A 26475-nucleotide genomic window follows, 5' to 3' on the forward strand; every position below is an offset into this window, starting at 1 on the left:
TGAACCAAGTGTTAAACTTGCCCTGTGGAATCCTAGGCCTCAGCTAGACCTACGGTCTAGCACAACGGAGGGGTGAGGATCTCGCGATATTGTTATCGCGAGATCTCCCCCTTGGTTTACACATGGCGCATGACGACCTCAAAGAAACAGGACGTCACGCCCGCCATTTTGTTTTTTCTTAAAGGAGAAGAGTACAGAGCGCTTGTGCGCAAATTGTATTTTTTAAAAAATTTTAAACAATTTTTCCCCCTCACCCCACCCCCTCAGGAGCTCTGCGCCCCGTGCATGGTTCCCAGCTCCTTGCGAGTAACCACGAGGAGCCAGGACAAACCGTGACGCCTGCCTACACATTCCGCAGTCTCAAGACCGCGGAAAAAGCGGGCTACAACTGTAGGGCCATATCCTGGGGAAAAGGAGGAATCATTCTTCCCTGCTCCCGGGATCCCCTGTGCGTCATGTGGACACACAGGGGCGATCCCCGGGATATCCCCCCATCTAACTATGGCCCTAGCTTCAAATCCCTGCTCAGCTAAAACATGTATTGGGTAGCACTGAGCATTACCATCACATCCTAGCCTACCTCACAGGGGACAATAGGATAATCCCCTATACACCAAATTCAGGTCCTTTAAAGGAAGAATACAAATGTCACCAATATATATATATATATATATATTTTAACAAGAAATCGCTTAGTTTATTTTTCAAATTCAAGCTGATAAAAAAAACTTGTTAGATTTTTTCCCCAAAAGTTAAGACTTTTTATACATATAAAAACACAAACATCTGGAAAATAAATAGGGGAGGTGCAAGTATTAGAAAACCTATTATATACACATTAAACTTCACAAGGCTTCAAGATCGTTTGTATAAATATGTAGCACACATGTCACAGCAAAGTTATCAACGGCTTCAGCTCTGCAGGATCAAGACAAATTATGCCGAAAAGAATTTTGACTTTCGGGACAGGACATCGGACAATTCGCCCACGCAGGTACCACTTGCAGCTGAAGAATGCCCAAAGGATAGTTTCTTTGGGCATAGCTTCACGCATGCTCAAAGTAACTGGGCACTTCCGTAGTGTATTTGTAACACTGAATTTTGCAAACATTTTATAGCTAAGGCACAACTTTGTTTCTGAATTACAACTGGAAGCACACTTCACATATACCTGAAAAGGCTTCTTGTTAGTACGTGTGCGAGCATGGGTTGGAATCACCCATGCGCAGTGGAGTCCACCCTGTATGGTCTCTACATCAGTCCCTGCTGTGAGTGTACCTCCTCATGAATGAAGAAAGCAAGTCCACAGCAACCAATTGCAACAGGCCTTCTCTGAGTAATTCAGTAACATCTTGGTTATCCCATGTGTGCACGACTTCATCCTACAATCACATCCAACATGCAGGTAATTGGCCCCACAGCTGACTGGAGAGTTGTGTGCCAGAGCAGTAAATCACAAAGAGATGCAGCAGGTCGCCTCGGTTGGGTACGCCAGAGCCTTCAATGGCTACTAGCTCTGATGGTTGTGTGCTATCTCCAATATTTGAGGCAGTAAGCCTGTGTGCACCGGTTACTGGGGAACATGGATGGGAGGGTGCTGTTGCAACATGTCCTGCTTTGTTGGTCCCTGGTTGATGGCTGGTTGGCCACTGTGTGAACAGAGTGCTGGAACAGATGGACCCTTGGTCTGATCCAGCAGGGCACTTCTGATGTCTAAATTATTATTTAATTAGTTTCTCACAGCATCCTAGCAGTTCTTTCGTGGCCTAGTACACTTTGTGGGAATGACCAACTTAAAGGAACCGAAGGACATGGCTTAAAAAGCAGAAAGGGGATGGGAATGATGGGAGTTGTAATCCAATACTTTCAAAGGCACCAGGCTAGGGAAGGCTGGTCATGTGATTGAGCTGAACGTGAAGAACAGCCTGGAGTGAGGCAATCAAATGATTTTATTGCAACCCTGTGCAACGTATTGGTATTTTTATGAGCAGGGAGTAGGAAAGATGTAGAGCTGGGATTTGGCAGGAACGCTCATCAGGACAAGTACATTTAGGCACATTAAGACAGGCTCTCCAAAAGGAGGGCCAGTTTAGTAACAGGTTGCCCGGTGTTTTTTTCATTTTTGTAAAATAGTCAGAATAACTTATTCTAAAAAAGGTAGCCACTGAAGCCATAAATACATGAAGTTCTGAGAAGTATTGTTCACATTGTCACAGTTCTTCGAGGCCATCCCTCCTTAAACAGCAAGTTGTTGCAAGTGCTAGCAAGAAAGAATAATAATAAAAATAAAAAATAGAAAAGAGTTTGCAACAACATCTTTTGCCTGAGCCATTTTTCTCCTGCAGTAGCTTTCTCCAGTTGATTTGGCTGGTTTGGTCCCCAATGAATGTAGAAAGTCAACCCAGAAAGACATTTTCAGTGCAAATCTGATACTGATCTAAAGGAGAGGGAAAGATTGAGAGCAAGATTTAAATGATTTGAATGCACTTTCATATAGTCCGACAACATTAACATAAGACGAGTTGTGCTGGATCAAGCTACCTAGGCCATAGCTAGGCAGGGCGAAATCCCAGGGCGATCCCTGGGATCATCCCTGTGACACACAGGGGATCCGGGGAGCAGGGAGGGATGATCTCTCCTTTGCCCCGGGATCTTGCCCTCCCCTTTGAGCCCGCTTTTTCCATGGTCTCGGGATGATCCCAAGACCGCGGAACGTGTGTGCGGGCATTGTGGTTTGTCCTGGTTCTTGTGCCCATCAGAGGTGGGGTCGGGAGAGCGGGGAAATTAATTTAAAATTTAAAAACCTCATCTTCTGCGCACGACCGTTCATGCGCTCTTTTCAAAGTATAAAACAACAGTATAAAACCATAATATTATAATATTAACAACAACAAAATGGCGCTCGCAACATCCTCTCCATCTGAGGTCATCGTGCACTGCGTGTAAACAGGGGGAGATCTCGCAATAAAAATATCGCGAGATCCTCACCCCTACGTCGCGATAGACCCGTAGGTCTAGCTGAGGCCCTAGTCCAGTATTCTGTTTTACAGTCTGACCAACCAGAATTCCCAGTGGGAAGCCCACAACCAGCAACCTCCCACTCACGTTTCTCAGCCACTGGTATATTGCCTCTGATCCTAGATGTAGCATATAACCATCACGCCTAGAAGCCATTGATGGCCTTCTCCTCCAGGAATTCACCTAATCCCCTTTGAAAGCCATCCTGGTTGGCTGCCGTTATTACATCTTATGGTGATACTGGGCACTGGGCAGTATCCATTGATACTTCTACATAGAGTAACCCCACTGAAGTGAATGGGCCTAGTGTACCTAAGACTGTCATTGGATACTGCCCACTGTAAGGCAACTGGGGGGGGGGGGGAAGAATGAAAGAAAAAAAGCTCCCAGTTTTTCTTGGGTCAAATTTGCCATCCGGCGCAGCTTATGAAGGGTGTTATTTCAGCTAATGGGCAGTGGACCGCAGAATAAAGATGTCGAGGTTCGAAACACCACTAATGAAGGCTTCCACCCACCACACAAAGTTAAATTTGCCTTATGGTAAAACTGTGCCACTGGCAAGAGTTCAATAAAACTCCGTTTGTGCTCCGTGAGACTTAAAAAAAGTCTTCTAAAGCGGTCATGAAGCACTTGCTATGAAGCTGGGCAGTTGCCCTTTGTACTACTGCAGAAAGCACATGAGCTCCTGGAGTCTCATCAGACCCTTACATGGTTTGGTTCTTCTGCCAGCCGTCTCGACATTTTACAAACCAGAGCTCTTGGCCAGGAGATATGCTGGTCATCTGGAGGTCTTCTGCACAAAAAGTGAACCTGAAACAAAAAGAAAGAGAAAGAAATCCAACTGTCCTAAGATTAGAGCGATACATGTTGTAGAGAGACCTCAACATGGAAAGCGTGATAGCAACCCACATGCTCCAACGCCTAGAACTTTCGGTAGCAGAACTGGTAACTCCGACACTTTCTACACCACCTGGCCTTCTGGGAGGGAGGGGGGAGGATCTCGCGATATTCTGCTCACGAGATCCTCACCCAGGGTCCATACACGTGCGTGACATCCTGGGAGGAAGGAGAGACGTCGTGCCTGCCATTTATTTATTGTTTAAATGAAGATGAGCACACTTGCGCTCCAACAAAAAGGGAGGGTTTGGTGTGTGTTTTTTAAGAAAGCCCTGCTCTCGCTCCCCCCACTTCCCATGGGCACAGAGCGCCTGAAGAGCTCCGTGCCCCATGCCTGTTTACAGCTTTCTCGCGTTTACTCACGAGGAGGTGGGACGGAGCTGGGACGGGCGCCCACACACCTCCCGTGATCTCGGGACATGTCCCCGGGAGTCCCTGTGCATCATTTGGACACACAGGGACTCGGCCGTGACCAGCCCGGATTTTCGGGATGGTCTAGAAACGGCCTCCCACAGAGCCATTTTCTTGTCAATAAGAAGAGCAGGGTCCTCAGCTATTTTGTGTTGGTGGGAACATCTAGAATTTTGGGTTAGTGTTGTGGGCACTCTCATAAAATGGCAGCCATTGGGGAGGAGGGCTTGCCCATTCATAAAATGGTTGCCACGGTGGGCATCGTCACAAAGCCCTCATTTGCCAGAAGGTAAACCGATAAGCCAAAATCAATCAATCAATCAATAACCTACCTAAGTACAAAGCAGAGGTGAGGTTTGGGTCTCACACACAAAACCAGTGCTTTGAACACCAAAGGGTGGTGTTGGATGACAGACCTACACTCTGCAGTATGTCAGCCTCCCAGGTAATTTTCTTTTTAAAAAATCTTAATATTCAAATTAGAAAGGGCAGGGAGCCTGTAGGGGCACTTAGAGAGGTGTCTGTGGTCACAATTAGGAGTGTTTGTGCAATTTGTTTAAATAACCGGAGTCAGCAAGACTATCTCAAGCATCTTGGCCCTGATGGAAAAATGGAACCTCCATTTGGTGGCCAAGTCATTCATTGGTTTCTTCCCAAATCCTGCCATTTTGATTAAAGCCAACCAAACTATCAGAACCAAGAGTCTCTTGTCTGTCTTTCTCTCTGTGTTACTCTCCAGCAGTTCAAGCTGAGCCTTCCTTGCATCTATCCAACCACACTTACTTCTGTTGAGTTTCGCCAGACTTCACCCGGATCCGCCTAATGTGCAGCTCCTTGGCCGAGTTGTCTGGCCGAGCCCAGAAACTTTTCAGATCTCTCCATAGGCTGTACCAGGACTGAGTGGACCCCTCCCAAGTGAGCTTGATCTTCAGAACATCCCCAACGTCTTCTCCAGTGTAGACCAAGAAAGTGTTGGTGAAGTTCAGGCCAATCTGCCCAAACCTGAAAAGAAGGCAGAAGTAGTTTTGGTAAGGAAGCACAGAGCCAGATGGTCAACCCACTCATCTTCGTTCAATGTTGTTCCATGACTTCTTCCCCACAAAATGGCTCCCGGTTCAGCAGTTTTCAAGGCTGTGTTGCAGGGAACCAGGCTGATCAAGGACTCTTCAACAGGAAGGTCAGTAATGGGGAATGTGAAAGCCAGCCTGTCCATCACTTCCCATGAGTTTCACTAAAAGCAAAGTCAATTCTCTGAGTGTCAGTCCTGATGTGGCTGAAACAGCAACATCCATGCACAAGGGTGGGTGGGTGGTATCCCCAGGCTTGGGGAGAACCCCAAGGTTTGCAGAAGTACAAAAGATATAGAGATAAAAATAAAAGTGGGGAGAAAGACATCAAAACAGCCCAATGAATGTTAGAGTTAGATGGGACCACAAAGGTCATCTAGTCCAGCCCCCTGTTCAATGCAGGCTCTGTACTCCGAGTTGCAGCTACAGCATCCCTGACAGATGGCCATCCAGCCTCTGCTTTAATACCTCCATTGAAGACTGAGCAGGCTCAGTAGGCACGAAATGCTGAGTGTTTGCTGGGAAAGAGGAAGCGGAACAGAACGGAGTATCTTGAAACAAGGTATGGCTGGCTGGAACCCTGAACAGGTGCACTTCACAGAGAAATGTTTTGTTGCTGCCTCCATTTCTCTCCCTCCAATATGCAGCCAAAAGAGCATGAGGTGCGTCCTCAGTTCTCACAGAGCAATGATAACCAGCATTAACCCACAGTGTGCCCTCCAATATCCCACAGAATCTTCTGTAATGCACAGGTTCACGGCCCCCATGCAGCGGTTCCTCAGCAGCCAAGCTGAAACAAAGGAAGTGCCTCCACTATAAGGAAGCTGGAAGACCATCATCATAATCCAAGAACCCACTATTCTCGCATGTTGTGATCGCCACTACAGCCTTGTCTTCAAATGCAGCGGGCTAAGGCAATGCGATCTGATGGCGGCAGACTGGACAGAGGAAAAACCCAATTCATAAAATGTCCTTATAAATATATTTAAAAATCCCTGCAGGAAGAAAACTAGCACCACAGGAGGAAAGATTCCAGTCCAGATTGCTCCTTGCTTTCTTCCTGTGGTTTGTTTTTTCTTCTTGGACTTCTGCCTTTGTGAGTCGTCCCCCCACTGTGTGCCACTCCTCTCAGGGAGAACTACCCCCTCAATTTTGATCTAACAGCCCAATCAGCCACAGATTCAGGTCACACACACACACACACACACACACACACACACACACACACACAGACATTAGGGATACACTGCAACATTTTGTTGCAGGGTCTCCACTCATTTTGTTCTAATTGCCAGCTTAGTCTTAAAATTATTGAGTATCTCAGCCTACCCCAACCTGTTGCCCTCCAGATGTGTTGCACTGGAGGGTAACAGGTTGGAGGAGACTGGAATATCTTTTTGAAATCATTCTCCCATCATTCTCCATAAACCATTCCAGGTGATTTATCGCAGAACAGAGGTGGAGGAGCAAAGCAAGAAAAAGGTGCTTCATAAACAACCTATTTTAAGAGCATCAAGTTGAAGAAGGGTGGTGAGGAACAGATTGATCCTGTTCAGGCAAAACACTAAGCCATGATTAGGCCAGTAACCCTGTTGCAGCAAATGGTTGGTGGGCATGTTTAAACCGTGGTTATGTAGCCACCATGGTTAGAATGGTTCACAAAACAAGTCACGGTTCACATGACACATTAAGCCAGAATGTTTAGCTCAAAATGCTTAACCATGTTGGCGGATTGTGGCGTCTGAACAGGGTCATTGATATCTAAAATGCCCCACTTACACTTCCAGAGGGAGAGGCTGGGAATCTCCCTCGGTGCCGTGCAGCGTCACAGAGAACGTTGGTTCCGTTTCACCCATGTTTTTGTAGCTGAAGACGTGCATTTTCATTTGATAGTGGAAAACTGTGGGGACAACAAGCGAAGACACTTAGCAGAGAGGCAACGTTTGGGCTACAAATCCATTGTTCCATAAACAGACATGGTTTGCGAAGCCAGTGCCAGCTGGCAGAGGGTCCCCCTTTTCTTTGCCAAGTAGCATTGCCGGGATTCTGTGCACATTAACCTTGATCAGAAGCAGATAACCACAGATGATGGGGAAATGAAAGAACCTGGAAAGCGTTTGTATGGCTCTGTCATTTCCATCCCAATCCCTCCAAAGAGGAGGAGGAGGAGGAGGAGGAGGTGATCCCTCTCTGCTCTCCTGCAAAGATCAGCCATTTTACACCAGCTGACTAGTTACTTGAAGTGGCAAGCTGGAGTGCTTACTCATGAGGAGCAGTTTTGTCTCCCGCTCGCAATGCAGTTCTTTCCAACTGAGCCAGCAGGTCCATGGCAGCTTTTTGTGGGAGCAGATCCAGCAGTCCAGATGATGAGACATTCAGATCACACATGAGAACTATTTTTTTCTTGAACAAGAGACACTCCTTCATACAATCCAGGATTCGAGGAGCACTCTACCATTCTCCCTAACAACGACGTGACAATGGCCGGTGGAGTACATGGGCTTCATGGAGGATAGATCGATCAATGGCTATTAGCCCCAAGGGCCAGTTGGAGCCTCTATGTTCAGATTCACATAGCAGAGTGCCGTTCATTTAGTGCCTGCTTGTGGGATTCCTAGAGACATCTGCTTGGCCACTGTTGGAAACAGAATACTGGACTAGGTCCATACTTGGTCTGGTCCAGCTGGCCTCCTCTTCTTATGTCCCAAGGCATACCCCAGTGGTGGGAAAAGTACTGATGTGATCTCATCCTCAGACTGATGTGGGTTGGTGTTTGGCTCCTTGCATTTCCTTTCCTGAACGAAAGCTAATGCCAGTGATGCCTTCATCATGATTTGGAGTCAGGAGGTTGGTGGATGTCCAACAGCAAAGCGAACTCTGCTTTGCCTTTCGTAACCCAGGAGCAAGGCCTCTTCCCTTCTTACTACCTAGCCCAGCCTTCCCCAACCTGGTGCCCTCCAGATGAATCATAGAATCATAGAATAGCAGAGTTGGAAGGGGCCTACAAGGCCATCGAGTCCAACCCCCTGCTCAATGCAGGAATCCACCCTAAAGCATCCCTGACAGGTGGTTGTCCAGCTGCCTCTTGAAGGCCTCTAGGGTGGGAGAGCCCACAACCTCACTAGGTAACTGATTCCATTATTGTACTGCTCTAACAGTCAGGAAGTTTTTCCTGATGTCCAGCTGGAATCTGGCTTCCTTTAACTTGAACCCATTATTCCTTGTCCTGCACTCTGGGAGGATCAAGAAGAGATCCTGGTCCTCCTCTGTGTGACAACCTTTTAAGTATTTGAAGAGTGCTATGAGTTAGACTACAACTCCCAGAATGCTTGATCATTGGCCATGCTGACTGGGGTTGATGGTCATTGTAGACCAACACACTCGGAGGGCAACAGTTTGGGGAGAGCCGATTTCTTGACTGCTTCTGGCTCGCTTGCTAGCATTGACAGTACTAGACATAGTTGAGCCACCGGGGGCGGGGCAGGGGGCTGAGAAGAAGAGGGAGCAAGCAAAGAATAAAGACCGCTGTGATGGGGCAAGAGACACCTTGCATATGCAAACAGAAATGGAGATCTATATGGGATAGGGGCACTGATTTTCTCATGCCCATCTGTGCCTCCTGTGCCAGGGTGGACAGAAAGGAGCTCCCCAGATGTCTTGGACATCAGCTCCCAGCACTGCTGACTATTGGTCATTCTGTCCAATGGAGCCCAAGCCCAGATGTTGGGCCTGTTCAGAAGACACCTTAAACCCTGCTGGTTAAGCAACAGGGTTTTAAGGTGTCTTGTGCAATGTGTTTGGCTAAACCCTGCTCACTCACTAATCACAGACCATCTGCAGCAGGGTTAGGAGCTCTAACCGTGGCTTAAACTGTTGTGTGCAACAGCATGGCTTGTGGTTCGCGCGAACCCCAGAGAACCACAGTTTGGCTAACCACAGAGCCTGAAGCGTCACCTGAACAGGCCCTTTGTGACAGAGAGCCCACACTGGGTTTAGCAGCACGAGCCACCAGGAGGTTAGTAGGCCGTGAGGGAGAGGCTCCTTGAGAAACCAGAGAAATTATTATCTAAGAACGGTTAGGAAGACGGTGCTGTTGCAAAAGAGGAGCCGGCATTCGGAGTTACACTGATCAGCAATCAGGCCAGTCTGGCAAGCGCAGGGAAAGTGAGACATGACGTAAGCGAGTCAACGCAGATAACAGTCTGTCAACCAGGATTTATTGCTACCAGCGGGACCTGCAACAAGATGTTGCAGTGTGAATTCCTCCCTATTCCAAGTCCAATTCCTTTACCACTCTGGTTTTCCGTTTTCTCCCCGCCTTGCCCCCAGTCAGTTATCATTCCATGGCCAATCAGCATCCAGTCCTCACTGGGTTATTGCGTAGGGATGTGCTCCGCTTCTAATCGGACCGGAGAAGCAGGAGCGGAGCGGGGGGCTTCGCCTGCCCTTAAGGCGGAGGTGAAGAGGATTGGGGGGCCGGCGGAGCGTGGCGAAGAGGATCGAGGTGAAGGCGGATCCTTCGCCTCGATCCGGAGCTCCACCGGAAAGGTAAGTGGGGTTTACCGGGCCCTGCTGCTGTCGCTGTCGCCCATGCGGCGACGGCAGCAGGGCCCGGTAACGCCCCCCGCCCTCCTCTCCCTTACCTGCCTCCGTCCGCGGTCCGTCAGCGTCTCCAATTGAGCCCGTGGTTCCAGCAGGAAGTCTGGGCTGCACTTGCGGCCCAGACTTCCTGGTGGAACCACAGGCTCAATTGAAGACGGCGGCGGACCGCGGACGGAGGCAGGTAAGGCCCCCTCCCCCTTGGTCCCTTACCGGGCTCTGCCGCCGTCACCGCATGGGTGGCGATGGCGGCAGGGCCCGGTAACCCCCCCTATGGGGGGGGACCGGAGCTCCGATCCGGATCCGGAGCTCCGAGCGGAGCGGAGTGGGCACAGGCGGAGTGGGGGCGGAGTGGAGCGGGCCGATCCGAAAATGGCGGATCTTAAAGTGAAGCGGAGTGGGGGGTCCGTGCACACCCCTATTATTGCGGGGCATGCGTCCCCCTTTAAGGGTTATTTTCCTTTAAAAACAAACAAACTACTTCTACTAATCTTGGCGTTTCCCTGAGCCATTCTAACGGCTTCTTCTTGCCTGTGGGTGGTGCAGTTTTGACTACATAAGCCTCGACACTCACAGCCTGAACATCAGAAATAGAAGGAACGGGATTATGAGGATCTGAATGGAAAACAGCCAGGGGAGGATACAAATTTGTTCGGAGGGACAGTTTCATGGTTTCCCATCCAGCAGTTCTTCTGCTCAAAACTGTCCCCTTCCAAAGGGTTATTCACCTTCTCCCAGCACTGCTCGTCTGCTCTACAGCTGTTTTTTATTCTTAATTGACCACGTAATGTCTAGTTTGGCTTCAGTCTCTTAGCAAAAACAAGCTGACTGGCTACTGCCCAAACGCCAAGGGCAATCGTTTTCAGCTGCTGGCCTACAGATTTAAGCTGGCTCAGCTTCCACCAGCCCTGCATCGATGGAGTCAGGGCCATTAAGCCATTCACCGACCCCATAAGAGGAAACCATTACGGACTCCCAACCCTGGGCCCCTCACATTATGTTGGATTCCAACTCCCATCACCCTTGGCTCACACAGCCTATGTTAAGGGATGATGGGTGTTGAAGTCCAGCATCTGGAAACCCAGGGGCAGTATCCAACTGTATTATTCCATCAGCGCAAATGACGTTGCACCAGCAGAAACTAGGTTCCAAGCTAGGCACAAAAGGAGAATCCACCTAAAGTTATGCTTGTGCAAGCAGTTGTACATTCCATTTGCGCAACCCAGGGTGCAACGTGCTGCTCAACCAGTTGACCATTCTGCTTCAACAAACTGGTGTGCAACCAGCCGCACAACTGCTTGCACAAGCGTAACGGGCAGCTGCCTGCACAACGGAAAGATTCAGCGAAGTTTGGCTAGCACGGTCTGAGTCTGTGGAATGATGCGTTGGATACTGCCCTAAGGTTTTAAAGAAAAATAGCTGTTTGTTTGCCGTTGTCGCTCTACCTAATTTTGGCAGCAAATCCAACCAAGCTTTGCCCAGTCCTGAGTAACTCCTTAAGGGGAAACTGCTGGAATTTGTCCACCCTTGAGTTACTCCCTAAGAAAAACCTTCTGCTCTAGTGGTTCCCGTATACAGGTCGCCCAGATGTTGGACTCAAACTCCCATTATCCCCAGCCTATGTTGGAAGATGGAGTCCAACATCATCTGGTGACCCAAGGTTGGGAACTTCCAAAACTACGCCCTTATCTGGACAGAGATAGCCTAGCTACAGTTATCCATGCTCTGATAACCTCTCACTTGGATTACTGCAATGCGTTATACGTGGGGCTGCCTTTGAAAACGGTCCGGAAGCTTCAGCTGGTACAAAATAGGGCGGCCCATTTACTAACAGGGACTGGCCGACGAGATCACATTACGCCAGTCCTTTTCCAGCTTCATTGGCTGCCAGTCCAGGTCCGGGCCCAATTCAAAGTGCTGGTATTGACATTTAAAGCCCTAAGCGGTTTGGGGCCAGGTTATCTGAAGGAACGCCTCCTCCCATATGTACCTGCCCGGACCTTAAGATCATCTACAGGGGCCCTTCTCCGTGAGCCCCTGCCAAAGGAAGTGAGGCAGGTGGCTACTAGGAGGAGGGCTTTCTCCGCTGTGGCACCCCGGTTGTGGAACGAGCTCCCCAGAGAGGTCCGCCTGGCGCCTACACTGTACTGCTTTTGTCGCCAGCTGAAGACCTTTTTATTCACTCAGTATTTTAACACTTAATTTTAACTTAAATTTAAATTTTACTGTTTTAACTCAGTATTTTAATCTTATAATCAACTTTGCTGTGTGGTTTTATCCTGGTTGCGCTTTTTATACCGTATTTCGTAATTGTGTTTTTAACCTGTTGGATGTTTTTTGCGGTTTTAATTTTTGTGAACCGCCCAGAGAGCTTTGGCTATTGGGCGGTATAAAAATGTAATAAATAAATAAATAATAAATAAATAAATAAAACTTCAGATGTGGGAAGTGCTGTCTTCCATACACACACACACACACACTCCCAGGGACCAATGGGAAAAGGAAGACGCCCACCTTTGAAAGGCATGTCGGCTCGCGTCTTCAAGTACATCTTGGTGTTCCTCTTGTGCCTTATTTTCCTGGCATTGTAGCCGATGCTATTGCATCGGTTCTTTCGGCAGCTCAAGCAGATGCCCTTCTTGAAACGGCCGGGGTCCGTGCACTGGAAGGCAAAGCTCTGCTTATCTTTGTTCACGAGGGAGTCCACGAAGAGGTGCACAGACCGCTCGTGTTCGCACCTCATAACCTCCGCGATATCTAGAAGGAAGGGTGCGGGGGACAACAGACGACACTCGTAAAGCAGGGAAACAGCCATTTGGCACCCTCCACCTCTGCCAGCAGGGAAAAGACACACTTCCAGCAAGATTTACAGACTTCTCAGTCCTTTGAAGCTCGGCACGAGCCACACTTGGCCACAGACCAAGCAGGCCCGTAGCCAGAAGTTTTGCAGTGTGACCCAAAGGCTTCCAAAAAATCCATGCAGAACATAAACACAGGTGGTTTAATATGTTCAAGCCACTGAAATGATTAAAGGCAACATTTAAAATAGGATTAAATGGGTTTGCCAAGGTCTCGTCCATCACCCCAGTGGCTGGGAAAGGTTGAAGCCAAATTCTGTATCGGAATGAGCAGCTGGATAAATCGGCCTTCCCAAAACCTGGTGCTTTCCAGATCGGTTGGACTACAACTTCCATCATTCCCAGGCAGCATGTCCAGTGGGGGTTGCAGTCCAATATATCTGAAGGACACTGGGCTGGGGAAGACTGGAGCAGAATATTGTTGGCATTCTTTTCCTTCATGTTTACATAAGCAAAATGTGAGCGAAGATATAGATAGATCACATCCATACAGCATTTTCAATTGTTCAAAATGCTTCACGTGCATTATCCAGATCAGGTACCCTCCAGATCTTTTGGACTACAACTCCCATCATCACTGACCATGGGCTAGGTTGGCTTTGGCAGTGAAGACTGATGGCTCCAATGTCAGGGTGGTGGTGAATCCGGGTTTCAATCAGAACTCTAAAGGAGCACCTTCAGTTCTTACTGAAACCTGGATCACCACACTACTGACACTGGAGCCTCCACTGGGCTGTGGCTTGTGGGATCTGTAGTCCAGGATGCCTATCCATGAACTAAATCATAGAACCATAGAATAGTAGAGTTGGAAGGAGCCTATAAGACCATCGAGTCCAACCCCCTGCTCAATGCAGGAATCCACCCTAAAGCATCCCTGACAGATGGTTGTCCAGCTGCCTCTTGAAGGCCTCTAGGGTGGGAGAGCCCACAACCTCCCTAAGCAACTAGTTCCATTGTCATACTTAGTTTAAGTCAGTGTTATGTCCCCTATACTACAGGTGGGAGACGGAGGCAGACTGACTTGTCTAGCACCACCAGGGGTTCATGGCACAGGCAAAATTCAAATCAGAGGCATCCTGATTACTACACAGGTTCCTACACAGCTTCTTAAAATCCAATTTAAGTCCTTCTTAGAGCAGACCCATTGAAATGAACGGGACTTAAGTTAATCATGACTAACTTAAATCCCATTCATTCCAATGGGTCTACTCAAAGTATGATACTGGATTTTGCCCAATATTATTAATACTTGACACTGGCATGTTCAAGCACTTTACATGCATTTATCTTGTTATCATCCTTACAAGAAGACTGGAAGGTAAGAGTAGTTTGATTGAAGCAGCCTTCCCCAACCTGGTACCTTCAGATTTTTGGAGTACAACTCACAGAATTCCTGACTACTGGTCATGCTGGCCGGGGCTGATGAGAGTTGAAGTCCAAAACAGTTTGAAGGCCCCAGGTTGGGGAAGACTGGGTGAGAGTGGACATCAGGAAAAACTTCCTGACTGTTAGAGCAGTACGACAATGGAACCTAGGGAGGTCGTGGGCTCTCCTACATTAAAGGCCTTCAAGAGGCAGATGGACAACCATCTGTCAGGGATGCTTTAAGGTGGATTCCTGCAATGAGCAGGGGGTTGGACTCGATGGCCCCTTCCAAGGTTTCTATTCTATGAGAGCATTAGACTTTGGCTGGGGAGATTTGAGCAAAAACTTCCCCACTCTGCCTTGAAGCTTACCAGTTAAGCTTAGGCCAATCACTCTCTTAGGCTAGCCTACCTCACAGGGTCGTTAAGAGGCTAAAGCAGGGAAATCCACACCCATGCATGTCACACTGAGCCCAATGGAGGGAGGTTGGGATACAAATGAGAATAAGAATATCACCATCATTCATGTCGTAGATAAGGCCAAGCCAGCTTTCCTCAAGACCCCTGAGAGCAGCAACTTTTGCCCAGCATGTCGCAGACATGACACGGAATTTGAACCAGGGACTTGGCTTCCTAAGCCCAGCCTTAGCCACTACATTATGCCACTATTCCCAGAGAAGAGCAGTTCTGCCTGGGGAGAAGACTTCGTCCCAATCCGTGCGGCCCCCACGATCCGCCAAAATGCCCGCTTGCAGGAGAACTTACTCCCGGTGGCAATCGCGCCCAAGACGTCGGTGAAGCCGCATCCTGGCTGGGTGTCTCCTCCGTTGGGGTAGACGTCAATGTGGCCCACGGGCATCTGGATCCCAATGCTGAAGCCCAGCGTCTCCGACGTGTACGTGTGCAGGACGTCGACGAAGTCCGCGTCGTCCGGAGAGAGGCGCCTGCTGGGGTCGGCGCCTTCAAACATTGGGCCAGCTGGATCCAAGCCTGCAGGAGCAGAGGTAACTGGTCAGCCCTACTGTTGAGATGGCCACAGATATTTCGCAGGAATCTGGTCACAGTATTTGCCCGTCTAGGCAGTGGAGGCTGGTGGGCTCCGATGCCAATGGGGTGGTGAATCCGCTCCGGGTTGCAGTCAGAACTCTAAAGGAGCTGCCAAGGTGTGAAAACACTAGGGCTGTGCAGGGACCCCCTGATCCGCCCTGGATCTCCATCCGGACCTTCCCGATTGGGTCCGAACCGTTCCGGATCGATCCAGACCTCTTCCAAACCCATCCGGATCTAAATTTAGGGGGTCCAGATTGGCTCAATCCACTCTGGATCCAGGGGTCTTGAACAGAGCAGATCACAGCCCTAGAAAACACCTTGGATATCTCCTTTAGAGTTCTGACTGAAACCCGGAGCAGATTCACTGCCCCATTGGCATTGGAGCCACCAGCTTCTACTGCATCTAGCTTTCCGGGGTTTGCTTTCCGGGGTTTGCTTTCTACTGCATCTAGCTTTCCGGGGTTGCATTACCTGCAACCTGATCTTTTTAACTGGACGTGGCAAAGACTGAACCCAGAACCGTCTACATGCAAAACACATGCTCTACCACTGAGCTGTGCTCCCGTCTCGTTTCAGCTGCTCATTTAATTCCCCGCCCTCTGTTTCTGTAACGCCCAATAGCTGAAGCTTTCTGGGTGGTTTACAAAGATTAAAATCCATTAAAAACACATTATACATACTAGGAAAACCCACTGATATACATACATGTAAATAGTATGTATATCAATGTAAAACCCATTGATATACATACATGTAAACATATAAAGCACACACACAGACACACAAGTATCTAAATCTTTTTCTTTTTTTAAAAAGGTCAGTAAGAAAAATCCAGAACCTGGTTAAAACCTCATCACATGCTGCCAAGTGCCTGAGAGAAGAGGGAAGTCTTAACTTGGCGCCAGGCGGGCCTCTTTGGGGAGATTGTGTAAGAATGGGGGGCCACCACCGAGAAGGCCCTCCCCTTTGCGGACGCCTTCCAAGGCTCCCTCGAAGGGGGTAATTGAAGGAGGGACTTAGATGATGAACACAGTGTACAGGTACGTTTATGCCGAGAGAGGAGCTTTGTCAGGTATTGCAGTCCTGAGCTACATCACATCAATTCCCCCCTAAAGGCCTGTCACTGGCTGCTTTAAGTTGTTTAGAGGTCACAGGAGTCACTAGCAAACCATTCAAGTGAGACCCATTGACACAGCAGTGAGGAACGTAGGCCCTCCAGATGAGGTTGGATTGCAACTCCCATCAGCCCTAGCCAGCATGGACAATGGTGCAGGATGATGGGCACTCCCTGTTCTCGTTGCTTCCCTACGGCAAAAATCTCTAGCTTCCTGTCTCTCAGCTAGATCAGCCTTCCTCAGCCTAGCACCTCTAGATACGTTGAACCACAACTCCCATAATTCTCAGCCAGCATGGAATGATGGGAGCTGTAGTCCAACACATCTGAAGAGTGCCATGTTGGGAAAGGGTGCTCTAGGCTGAAGCAGCAGGCAAGACTGACTGATCTACGCTATCAAGTAGCAGAGTGGGGAAGGTCAGATAACCCAAGTCTGTTTTGAGTGACTTCCAGTCAGATGGGGGGTCTGGGCCAATGGTGGGTCACTGAAGTTGCCTTGCACAGCCTCCAGATTCAACAGGTTTCTCACGGCACAAGGCTGCCTCAACCAGAAAACAGGGCATTTAATGGTTTCAGAAAGACAATGAGCCACATTCAGATTTGGAAGGGAAGAAGGACGGCCACCTGATGGCCGGCTTACCTGTAATTCTGCCTATCGTCCCATGTGCATAGTTTCCAGTAAAGCCGGCAACGTGGGCGCCAAGGCTGTAGCCAATCAAGTGGACATTTTGGAGCTGAAAAGGCTCTTTCTCCTGCAAGGACAACATCAACAGGATTAGCCAATCGTTTGCGGATGAAAAGGGATTATTTAGACAAAGTGGGACGCAAAGAACAGAGGTGGAAAAGGACGCTGAATAGTACCAGCAGAAATATTGCTGGATCACTCCCTCTCAAATCTAGGAGTAGTGTGAAAACATCAATAGCAGTCATTTCAAAGGCAAGCAATTCCAATCCGAAGATATCAACCTGTTTTTCCTGTTCAACCCACTCTGGCTTTACAACCTCCAGAGGGCAATTTTCAGGGCAATCCAGAGCGGAATCTTGAGTGATTCATGCTGTTGTGGACAAATGTTGCTTGACTACAGCTCCCATCAGCCCCAGCCAGCATGACCAAAGGGCAGGGACATCAGGAACTGTAGTCCAACAATATTTGGAGGGCCAAGCTTCCCAGCCTTCATCAAAGGGCTACAGACAAGATGCAGAAGAATGGATCCAAGGTTAGCCAAACTTAAGTCCCATTCATTTCAGTGGGTGTACTCGAAATAGCACTAGACAAAGTGGTTAAATATCTCAGTGGCCCAAACAACTGTGCCCCAGAACAGTTGGTCATGGAACCGATCAGAGGGGACGCAACAATAGATTTAATCCTAAGCGGTGTGGCCCAGGGTCTAGTACAAAGGATGTGAGTGTTGCCGAACCAATTGGAAACAGTGAACACAGGCCATAGCTAGACGGCGCGGAATCCCAGACTGATCCTCGGGATCGTCCCTGTGCATTCACATGATGCACAAGGGATCCCGGGATCAGGGAGGGATGATCCCTTCCTTGCCCTGGGATCTCACCCTACCCTGTGAGCCCGGTTTTTCCACGGTCCCGGGCTGAGCCCGAGACTGCAGAATGTGGCCAGGCATCATGGTTTGTCCCAGTTCCTCATGAGGAGCCAGGACCCGCGCACAGGGCGCAGAGCTCCTCAGGAGCACTGCACCCATTGGGGGTGGGATGGGGGGAGCAGGGGATTTTTTTAAAAAAATAAAACACACCCCTTACTTTTTGCGCATGAGTGCTCACGCGCATCTTCTCCTTTAAGAAAAAAAACCCAAAATGGCGGGCGCGACGCCTCTCCCTCTGAAGTCGTTGCGCACCACGTGTGAACAGAAGGGGAAATCTCGCGATAAAAATATAAAAATATCGTGGGATCTTCACCCCTCTGTCCCGCTAGACCAGTAGGTCTAGCTAAAGCCACAGTATCATCAATATATATTGAAGTGGAAAACTGCCCAGGAAGTCCAACAAAGTCACATTTGACTTCAAAAGAGGAAACATCTCTAAAACAAGGGAACTGGTGAAAAGAGAGTTGAAAGGGGGAGTCTGAAGTGTTAAATCCCTTCAAAATTTATTTATTTATTTAGAATATTTATATACCGCTCCCCATTGAAAAATTTCGGAGCAGTGTACAAGGTAAAATGAAAATAAAAACAGAATAAAACAGTGTGCTTGGAGGTTACTCAAAACCACAATAACCGAAGCTCAGCTAAAATATATACCACAGGTTAGTAAAGGCAGCACTGAGTCCAAGAGGTCACTGGCATGGTTAACAAGCAGGGTCAAGGAAGCTATTAGAGAAAAGAAGGCTTCCTTCAGAAAATGGAAGTATTGCCCAAGTGAGGATAACAAAAGGGAGCACGAATTTGCACCAAGCTACTGTGCAGAGAGAGCCCCTCCTAGACTGTACCATTTTACATGGCTGGTGGGGGAAATCACCACTTTGGACGCTCTCTCACATGAAGACCATGTCTGTAAAAAAAAAAGCAAGCGTGTCTGGGAAAAGGTTAGAGACCAATGCATTAGTTTAGGTACAGATATGTTTTTTCCCCTTGGTGGATGCCCATTCGAGTCTGCAATCCCCCAAATGCAGTCTGAAATGTTATAGTCCAGGAAGGGCTGTACCAAGCAATTCAATATGTAGTTCTGAAGGTACGAGTTCAGTTGGGCAAGGCTTGATCATAGCGAGAGGATGAACAGTAACAGATTGGAAGAACGGGTTTGGGGAGGCTATTCCGGAACAGAGGGAGAGTTTTGAAGAGGTAGTGGACCAAAACAGAACCCACACTGTCTAGCTACGGGGAGGCTGGTGGCCATGCTAGAGCAGTACGACAATGGAATCAGTTACCTAGGGAGGTTGTGGGCTCTCCCACACTAGAGGCCTTCAAGAGGCAGCTGGACAACCATCTGTCAGGGATGCTTTAGGGTGGATTCCTGCATTGAGCAGGGGGGTGGACTCGATGGCTTTGTAGGCCCCTTCCAACTCTGCTATTCTATGATTCTATGATTCTATGAATGAGCCTGCAGTCTGCCTAAGGCAACACTGGGGGACAACCACGTTCGATCAGGGATCTCCTTCCAGTACTTTAGACGGGACTCCTAAAGTATTGCCAGCTGATCACACTCTAGAGGTTTCTTCGATGAGAGTGATACGGAATACACGGGGCCGGCCCTGCCATTAACCAGGCTGATGTGCCCACATCAGGCAGCGGAGCATGAAGAGTGGCGAATTGCACCACTTCCTCCCCCCCCACTAGGAAGGGCTCATTGCTACCTTACCTCCACCTCTAGAGAGGCCTGCAAGCCGCAGCAAAACAGCAACCGGCAGAGCTCTCGAGAGCAACCTGCTCCCAGCCACTGCTTCTTCTTACCACTGCTCCCACCTTGGGCCTTGGCCGTGGTGTCCCCATGAGAGGTGGGCCAACCTCTCGTGGGAGCCCCGGGGCTGGGACACAAGGGAGCGAGCAGCCAGATACTTTGGTCCAGGGGAGTAGCCAGATTCAACTTGCACCATAAGAGAAGCCCAAGCATCAGCAGCACCCTCCAGCCTACAGACCAGCGGCTTGGCACCTGGCCCGCCTTCCGAGGCAGCGAGCGGTGGGCCTTGCAGCAGCAAGCTTGGCGCAAGTTGCAACGGTTGCCTTCTTGCTCAATCTTCCCTGTTCAGCGTGGGGAGGCCGCGGCTCGCACGCCTCACCTGTAACCAGTCCAGCAGCTTTGCAACTTCTTTTCCAACCGCTCTGGTGTTGTTCACAGCATCGGAGTAATGCTGATGGGCCAGGGCGAGCCAGTCCACCACCACCACGTTGGCGTCCTTCTCTCGTCCCTGCAGAGCCGACACCAGGCTGTCCATCCATGCTTCAAACATGCCACTCAGCTGGAAGGAAAGAAACCCAATTCTTCGGTCCTCGGTGATCAAAGGAGGGCTCTAACCGAGACCCCTCAATCGCACGTAACGACAGGGCTCAGCGGCATCAAATGTGCGGCGTCCAGTGCACCTGGCGCGTCTGTTTTCAATTAACGACCCAAGAATGCTCCCACAACGCATCGCCCGTTACCCCGGAGCAGTGAAGGCTGGTGGCTCTAATGTCAGTGGGGCGGTGAATCCGCTCTGGGTTTTAGATGGAACTAGTCAGATCTGTAGAAGAGCTGTCCAAAGTGCAAGTAGAGTTCTGACTGGTCCTGAGCAGTTAACTCCCTTAGAGTAGGGTAGTGAATCCGAAGCGGATTCACTACCCCACTGGCAATGGAACCCACAGCCTCCACTAGGCTGAGCACCACACATCTCCATGCTTAGTCCTTCACTCATGCTGCAATGTACCACACAACTTTGCTTATCTTTAAGGAAAGGGAATCCCCCAAAGTCTCCCCAGGGACAAGACCAGGACCAGGATTAATCAGACCATCTCCAATTATCATGGCCACTTTCTCCAGATGCCACAATCAATCAGCAACTGGTTTAAAAAATAGACATTGTCCCCATTCAGAAGGCACCTTAAGCCACAGCTTTAAACCATGGTGACTAAGGCAATGGTTAAAGCCATGGTTTAAGGAGTATTCTGAGCATGGCCCGGCTTTCTGGCTTAACCACCATGGTTAAAGCTGTGGTTTAAGGTGTCTTCTGAACGGGGCCATTGAAGTCCCTTGTAAAAACTGGGAGAGTCAGAGCAAATCCAGATTATATTGGACCAAACAAGTCACTTCTGGTTGGATAAGCCCTGTGCTGCTGTGGCCCTGTGCAAAAAAATGACTCTGTGGCATTTCTATATACTCCGTCCCACAAGCAAGGTGTTTTCCCAAGTGTCCTTGGAGCCAAACATAGCGAAAACCTGGTTTGTAGCCCAAACCCAAGATTTGGCTAGTCCTTTCAGACCAGTAGGTGAATGTTGCCTTCTTTATAGGGTCACCTTATGGAAAGGAGGACAGGGCTCCTGTATCTTTAACAGTTGTATAGAAAAGGGAAATTCAGCAGGTGTTATTTGTATATATGGAGAACCTGATGAAATTCCCTCTTCATCACACCAGTTAAAGCTGCAGGAGCCCTGCCCTCTTTTGTATCTGGTCACTCTAGTGTAGCTCCTGCAGCTTTAACTGTTGTGCTGAAGAAGGAATTCCACCAGGTGCTGCATGCACACAAAGGACACCTGCTGAAAAAAACCCTTTCAATACAACTGTTAAAGATACAGGAGCCCTGTCCTCCTTTCCATATGGTCACCCTACTTCTTTATCCATGCAGCTCCAGGCCAGCTTGACCTCTTCTTTCTGCTTACACTTTCCGCCTCCCCAGTCTTTCCTCCCTGCTCAGACCTTTTCCCCATTCTTCTCTGTCAACCCTCCTCGAGTCACCAGGCTCCCCATGGATGGCGGCTGCCTTTGGGCCAATATGGCCAGGAATTTTCATATACGCATCAGAGTGGGAGGCTCCCAAGTGGGGTGCAAGCCCTTTTGCATCCTTCTGTGCAAATGCATGAGAATTCAGGGTGGGTTGGGGCATAGGGTGACCATATGAAAAGGAGGACCGGGCTTCTGTGTCTTTAACAGTTGTATTGAAAAGGCAATTTCGGCAGCTGTTGTTATGCATGCAGCACCTAGTGAAATTCCCTCTTCGTCATAACTGTTAAAGCTACAAGAGCCCTGACTAGCAATTCCAGATACAAAAGAGGGCAGGGCTCCTGCAGCTTTAACTGTTGTGATCACAAGGGAATTTCACCAGGTGCTGCATGCATACAAATGGCACCTGCTGTAATTCCTTTTTTCTATACCACTATTAAAGATACTGGAGCCGTGTCCTCTTTTCCATATGGTCACCCTATTGGAGCAGTGTGGTTGCAGTGCTGAGTGAGGCCTGGAGAAAAAGCATGGGTGGGAAGAAACATAAGAACACAAGAAGAGCCATGCTGGATCAGACCAAGGGTCCATCTCATCCAGCGCTCTGTTCACACGGTGCCCAACCAGCTGTCAACCAGGAACCCACAAGCAGGACACGGTGCAACAGCACCCTCCGGCCGACGTGCCCCAGCAACTGGTGTATATAGGCTTACTGCCTCTGGTACTGGAGACAGCACGTAGCCATCAGGACTAGTAGCCAGATATGCTGGAGGGCTATAGAAGGGAGAAGAGGGAGAAGAGAGGGAGGCCCTTTTGCTATCACTTGTATTGCGCGTCAGAAGTGGTTTGTTGTGCAAGTGAGAATTCTGGGGGTGGGGTGGGATGGGGGGAAGACACAGTGCAGCCTTTGAACTGCATTAAAAAGGAGGGGCAGCAAATATGCCAGGGCTCACGGCTGCCAGGTATGAGAAGGGGGAAATGAAAAGAGAACAAAGTGCCGTTATTAATCTTTAAAGCTCTAAAGGGCCTGGAGCCTGGTTCCCTGAAGGACCATCTCCTCCCATACTTACCTATCCAGGCCCTAAGGTCACCTGAGGCCCTTCTCCAGGTGCCCCACCCAAATGAGGCAAGAGGCTGGCTGCAAGACAGAGGAATGTCTCAGTGGCGGCACACCGTCAACGGTGTGTTGTGAACCGCCCAGAGAGCTCCGGCTATTGGGCGGTATAGAAATGTAATAAATAAATAAATAAATAAATAAACGCAGTGCTCTCCCCAGAAAGACTCATTGTGGTCTTTTCGGTGCCAGGCAAAGATCTCTCCCCCCCCCCGCGCATTATTTTCCAAAGCATTTTAGGAATTGTTTTGAGAGCTTTTAGATCTTTGCACAGTTTTATCCCTGCTGGCTGGTTTTACTTTTGCTTTTTATTGTAATTTATCACTCTTATTACATTGCCATTGTTTCGTTAGCCTGTATTTTATTTTTTTGATTTGTATGCTGCCCGGACAATTACTTTGCGGTTTTGAACAGAAATGGCAGCCCCAGTGCTTTCTTCCTTCCTTCCTTAGCCCCTTCTGCCTGTCCTGCCTAGTTAGGGTGACCCTAGGAAAAGGAGGACAGGGCTCCTGTATCTTTAACAGTTATTTAGAAAAGGGAATTTCAGCAGGTGTCATCTGTAGGCATGCAGCCCCTGGTGAAATTCCCTCTTCATCATCACAGGTGAAGCTGCAGGAGCCCTGCCCTTTTTTGTATCTGGTCACACTTGGCAGGGCTCCTGCAGCTTTAACTGTTGTGATGAAGAAGGAATTTAACCAGGTGCTGCATGCATACAAATGACACCTGCTGAGATTCCCCTTTCAATGCAACTCTTAAAGATACAGGAGCCCTGTCCTCCTTTCCATATAGTCACCCTATGCCTTGTAGTTCATCCAAAGGCAGCATTTCAAATAATAGAACTACATACCTTTAAGTTCCAGAGACTAGAAAGAATACCATTCCAGAGACTAGAAAGAATAGGTGGAGAAGCCTCTACACACCAAGTAAGATGCACTCTGTATTGAATCCCTGCACAAGGCTATATATAATATCTGCCTAGATATGGAAATGCTGCCAACACCAAGCACAGCCTTAATTGGGCGGTTTCTCTTGTGCCAAGAGCAACCTGGAGCTATGTAAAGTTTCCCTGCGCTTACCGTCCATCCGTGAATAATGAAGAAGCTTTTAGCGGAGGAATTGAATTTGCAATCTTCTAAATTCTGGTCTTGGCCAATGGTGAGGTAGCAGTCTTTGTCTTCTGAGTCTGCAGAGGTGCGAACGTTGAATTTCACTTGCAGGTTCTGAACATTTGATGGCCTTTTTCCTGGCGTTATCAGCTGAGAAATGCCACCATCTGGAACAAAAATATTTGGAATTTCGCATCACCCAGCAGGGGCGAGTACTTTGAACTAGGGATGTGCTCCGCTTCTCCTCGAACCAGAGAAGCAGGAGCGGAGCAGGGGGCTTCGCCTACCCTTAAGGCGGCGGCGAAGAGGATTGGGGGGCCGGAACCTATGGCCTTCCACATGTTGTTGGACTCCAACTATTGCACATGTCTTACTTGTGAGTTTCCCAGGAGAAGCTGGTTGGCAACTGTTTGAACAGAATGCTGGACTAGGTAGACCCTTGGTCTGATCCAGCATGTCTCTTCTTAGGTTCTTAACTGTAAGCTACAGGTAGCCACAAGCGCACATAATCTTCCCATTCTCCACAGACATGTACAATGTTCTGTATATCTGGCAGCTTTTCAAACTACCTGAGGCACAAGCAAGAACTCACTCCTTATATACAATACTTAGTATATGTGTCAACTGCAGTTCCCATGGATAAAGGCTTCAGCCTTCATTGGGGACTTACTGAATGGCATTGGCTAAGTAACATAGGGTTCTTGCAAATGTTGGCAATGCCATTTATTTATTTATTTATTTATTGCACCGAACAATTGTTATACATTTTTTAAAAGTACCTGGATAATGAGACACTACAATAACCACAAGAGACACAATCCTGTCCAAAGGCAGATAGGAAAAATTAGCAGAGAGCCAGAGATTTAAACATTTGGATTTCCCCCCTCTGCTAAGAAGCTCAGGTCACCCCATTTTTATCCTCACAAAACCTGCAAAGTAACTAAGCATGAGAAATAGGCCGCTCAGTATAACTCCTTTAGTTGAACAGAGTACAGCATTCCGCCTTCTCCACCACATGGGCTTTCTCCTCCTTAATGCCTAATGTTCAGTGTTTTTCAAATCTTCAGGAAAGGTTTTCCACAACCCCTCGGCAGCTGGGAAAGACCCACATGTCTGCCCATTGCAAAGCATTCTGGGGGATCCATGATACACGCTCAGTTCGAGCAGGATTTGAGGCTGTCCTTCTGGGTCCCACCGTTGAGTGGAAAGTCAAGCGGTTCAACTGAGGGCCTTGCTAGACCTACCTGATAATCCGGTGGGGAGTCGGGGCGAGGCCGTGCTACAGCTAGCGCGGGACGTCGCCCTTTTCTACACGTAACACACGATGGGGTAAGGGAAAGCCCCGTCGCGTCCTCCTTTTTTTTTTTTAATTAAAGGGCCATGTGCGCAGGAGCGCACCAACGGAAAAGTAAGTATTTTTTTAAAAAAATTAAAGGGTTCCCCGCTCCCCCTGCCCCTGATTTCCCCCCCCAATGTCTGATGCCCCCCTGCCCGCTTGCTCGCCTGCCCGTCCCCGCTCGCCATGTCCGACCCCGCTCGCCCGCCCGCCCATCCCCGCTCGCCATGTCCGCCCCCGCTCGTTCGCCCGTCCCCGCTCGCCATGTCCGCCCCCGCTCGCTAGCCCGTCCCCGCTTGCCATGTCCGCCCCCCGCTCACTCGCTCGTCCCCGCTCGCCATGTCCGCCCCCCGCTCGCTAGCCCGTCCCCGATCTCCTTGCCCTGGCCCCGTTCTTCTCCCCCCTGTCAGCCATGTCTGATGCCCCCCTGCCCGCTCGCCAGCCCACTCGATCTCCCGCCTGCCATGTCCGATGCCCCCTCTGCGCACCCCCCCCGTCCGTGATCTCCCCACCCTGGCTCCGCTCTTCCCCCCCATCTTTCCTGCTGGGTCCGCTCTTTCCCCCTGCCCCCATCTCCTCCCCTGTGATTCCCCCCCCCGCCAGCCCGATGGGCACAGCGCTCCTATGGAGTGCTGTGCCCAATGCGCGGCTTCTCCTGGCTGCTCGCGAGTAAGCGAGCAGCCGGGAAAAGCCACGGAAGTAGCTAGACCTTCCACAGTCCCGGGTTCAGCCCAGGCTGTGGAAAATCTGGGCCATAAGCGGATCTGGTTATCCCGGGTCAAGGGAGGACTTAGCCCGGCCTGACCCCGGGATCCCCTGTGCGTCATCTGCAAGCACAGCAGGGAGCCTGGGCCTCACACCGGGCTAAGTCCTCATCTAGCAATGGCCTGAGACACCCAATGGTTGCTTACTGCTGGACGTTGCTGGAGAACTCTGCCAGGTTGCCTTTCATGGAAGCTTGTCTGCTGATATTCACGCTCTCATCAAGGACACCCTGATGAACTTCCAAAAAGCCCCAGAGTTCCACAGAAGGTAACACAGCCCCATGTTGATCAAATTCAAATCCTGCCCAGGCATTTGCAAAGCATGTAGCCTCTCCTGTGAGGACAGGGAGCAGGTATAAGCAGGGGTGGGGTGCAATTGTCTGCAGCATACAGCCTCCGCTGTCCAT

General features: G+C 49.4%; 1 protein-coding gene across 1 annotated transcript; it reads right to left on the reverse strand.

Annotated features, from left to right (window-relative positions):
• Positions 1-1985: 1985 nt before the first annotated feature.
• On the reverse strand, positions 1986-26475 carry LIPG (lipase G, endothelial type). Its single transcript, XM_063128802.1, has 11 exons — positions 26216-26475; positions 24748-24788; positions 23939-24135; positions 20118-20297; positions 17019-17130; positions 14980-15204; positions 12507-12749; positions 7173-7293; positions 5110-5328; positions 3727-3828; positions 1986-2437 (listed from the first exon to the last, which is right to left on the reverse strand). Exons 1-11 carry the CDS (start codon positions 26473-26475, stop codon positions 2416-2418), a joined length of 1722 nt encoding a protein of 573 aa, XP_062984872.1. The 3' UTR covers positions 1986-2415.

The sequence above is a fragment of the Elgaria multicarinata genome, chromosome 6, assembly GCF_023053635.1.
Source record: "Elgaria multicarinata webbii isolate HBS135686 ecotype San Diego chromosome 6, rElgMul1.1.pri, whole genome shotgun sequence".
Classification (NCBI taxonomy): Eukaryota; Metazoa; Chordata; class Lepidosauria; order Squamata; family Anguidae; genus Elgaria; species Elgaria multicarinata.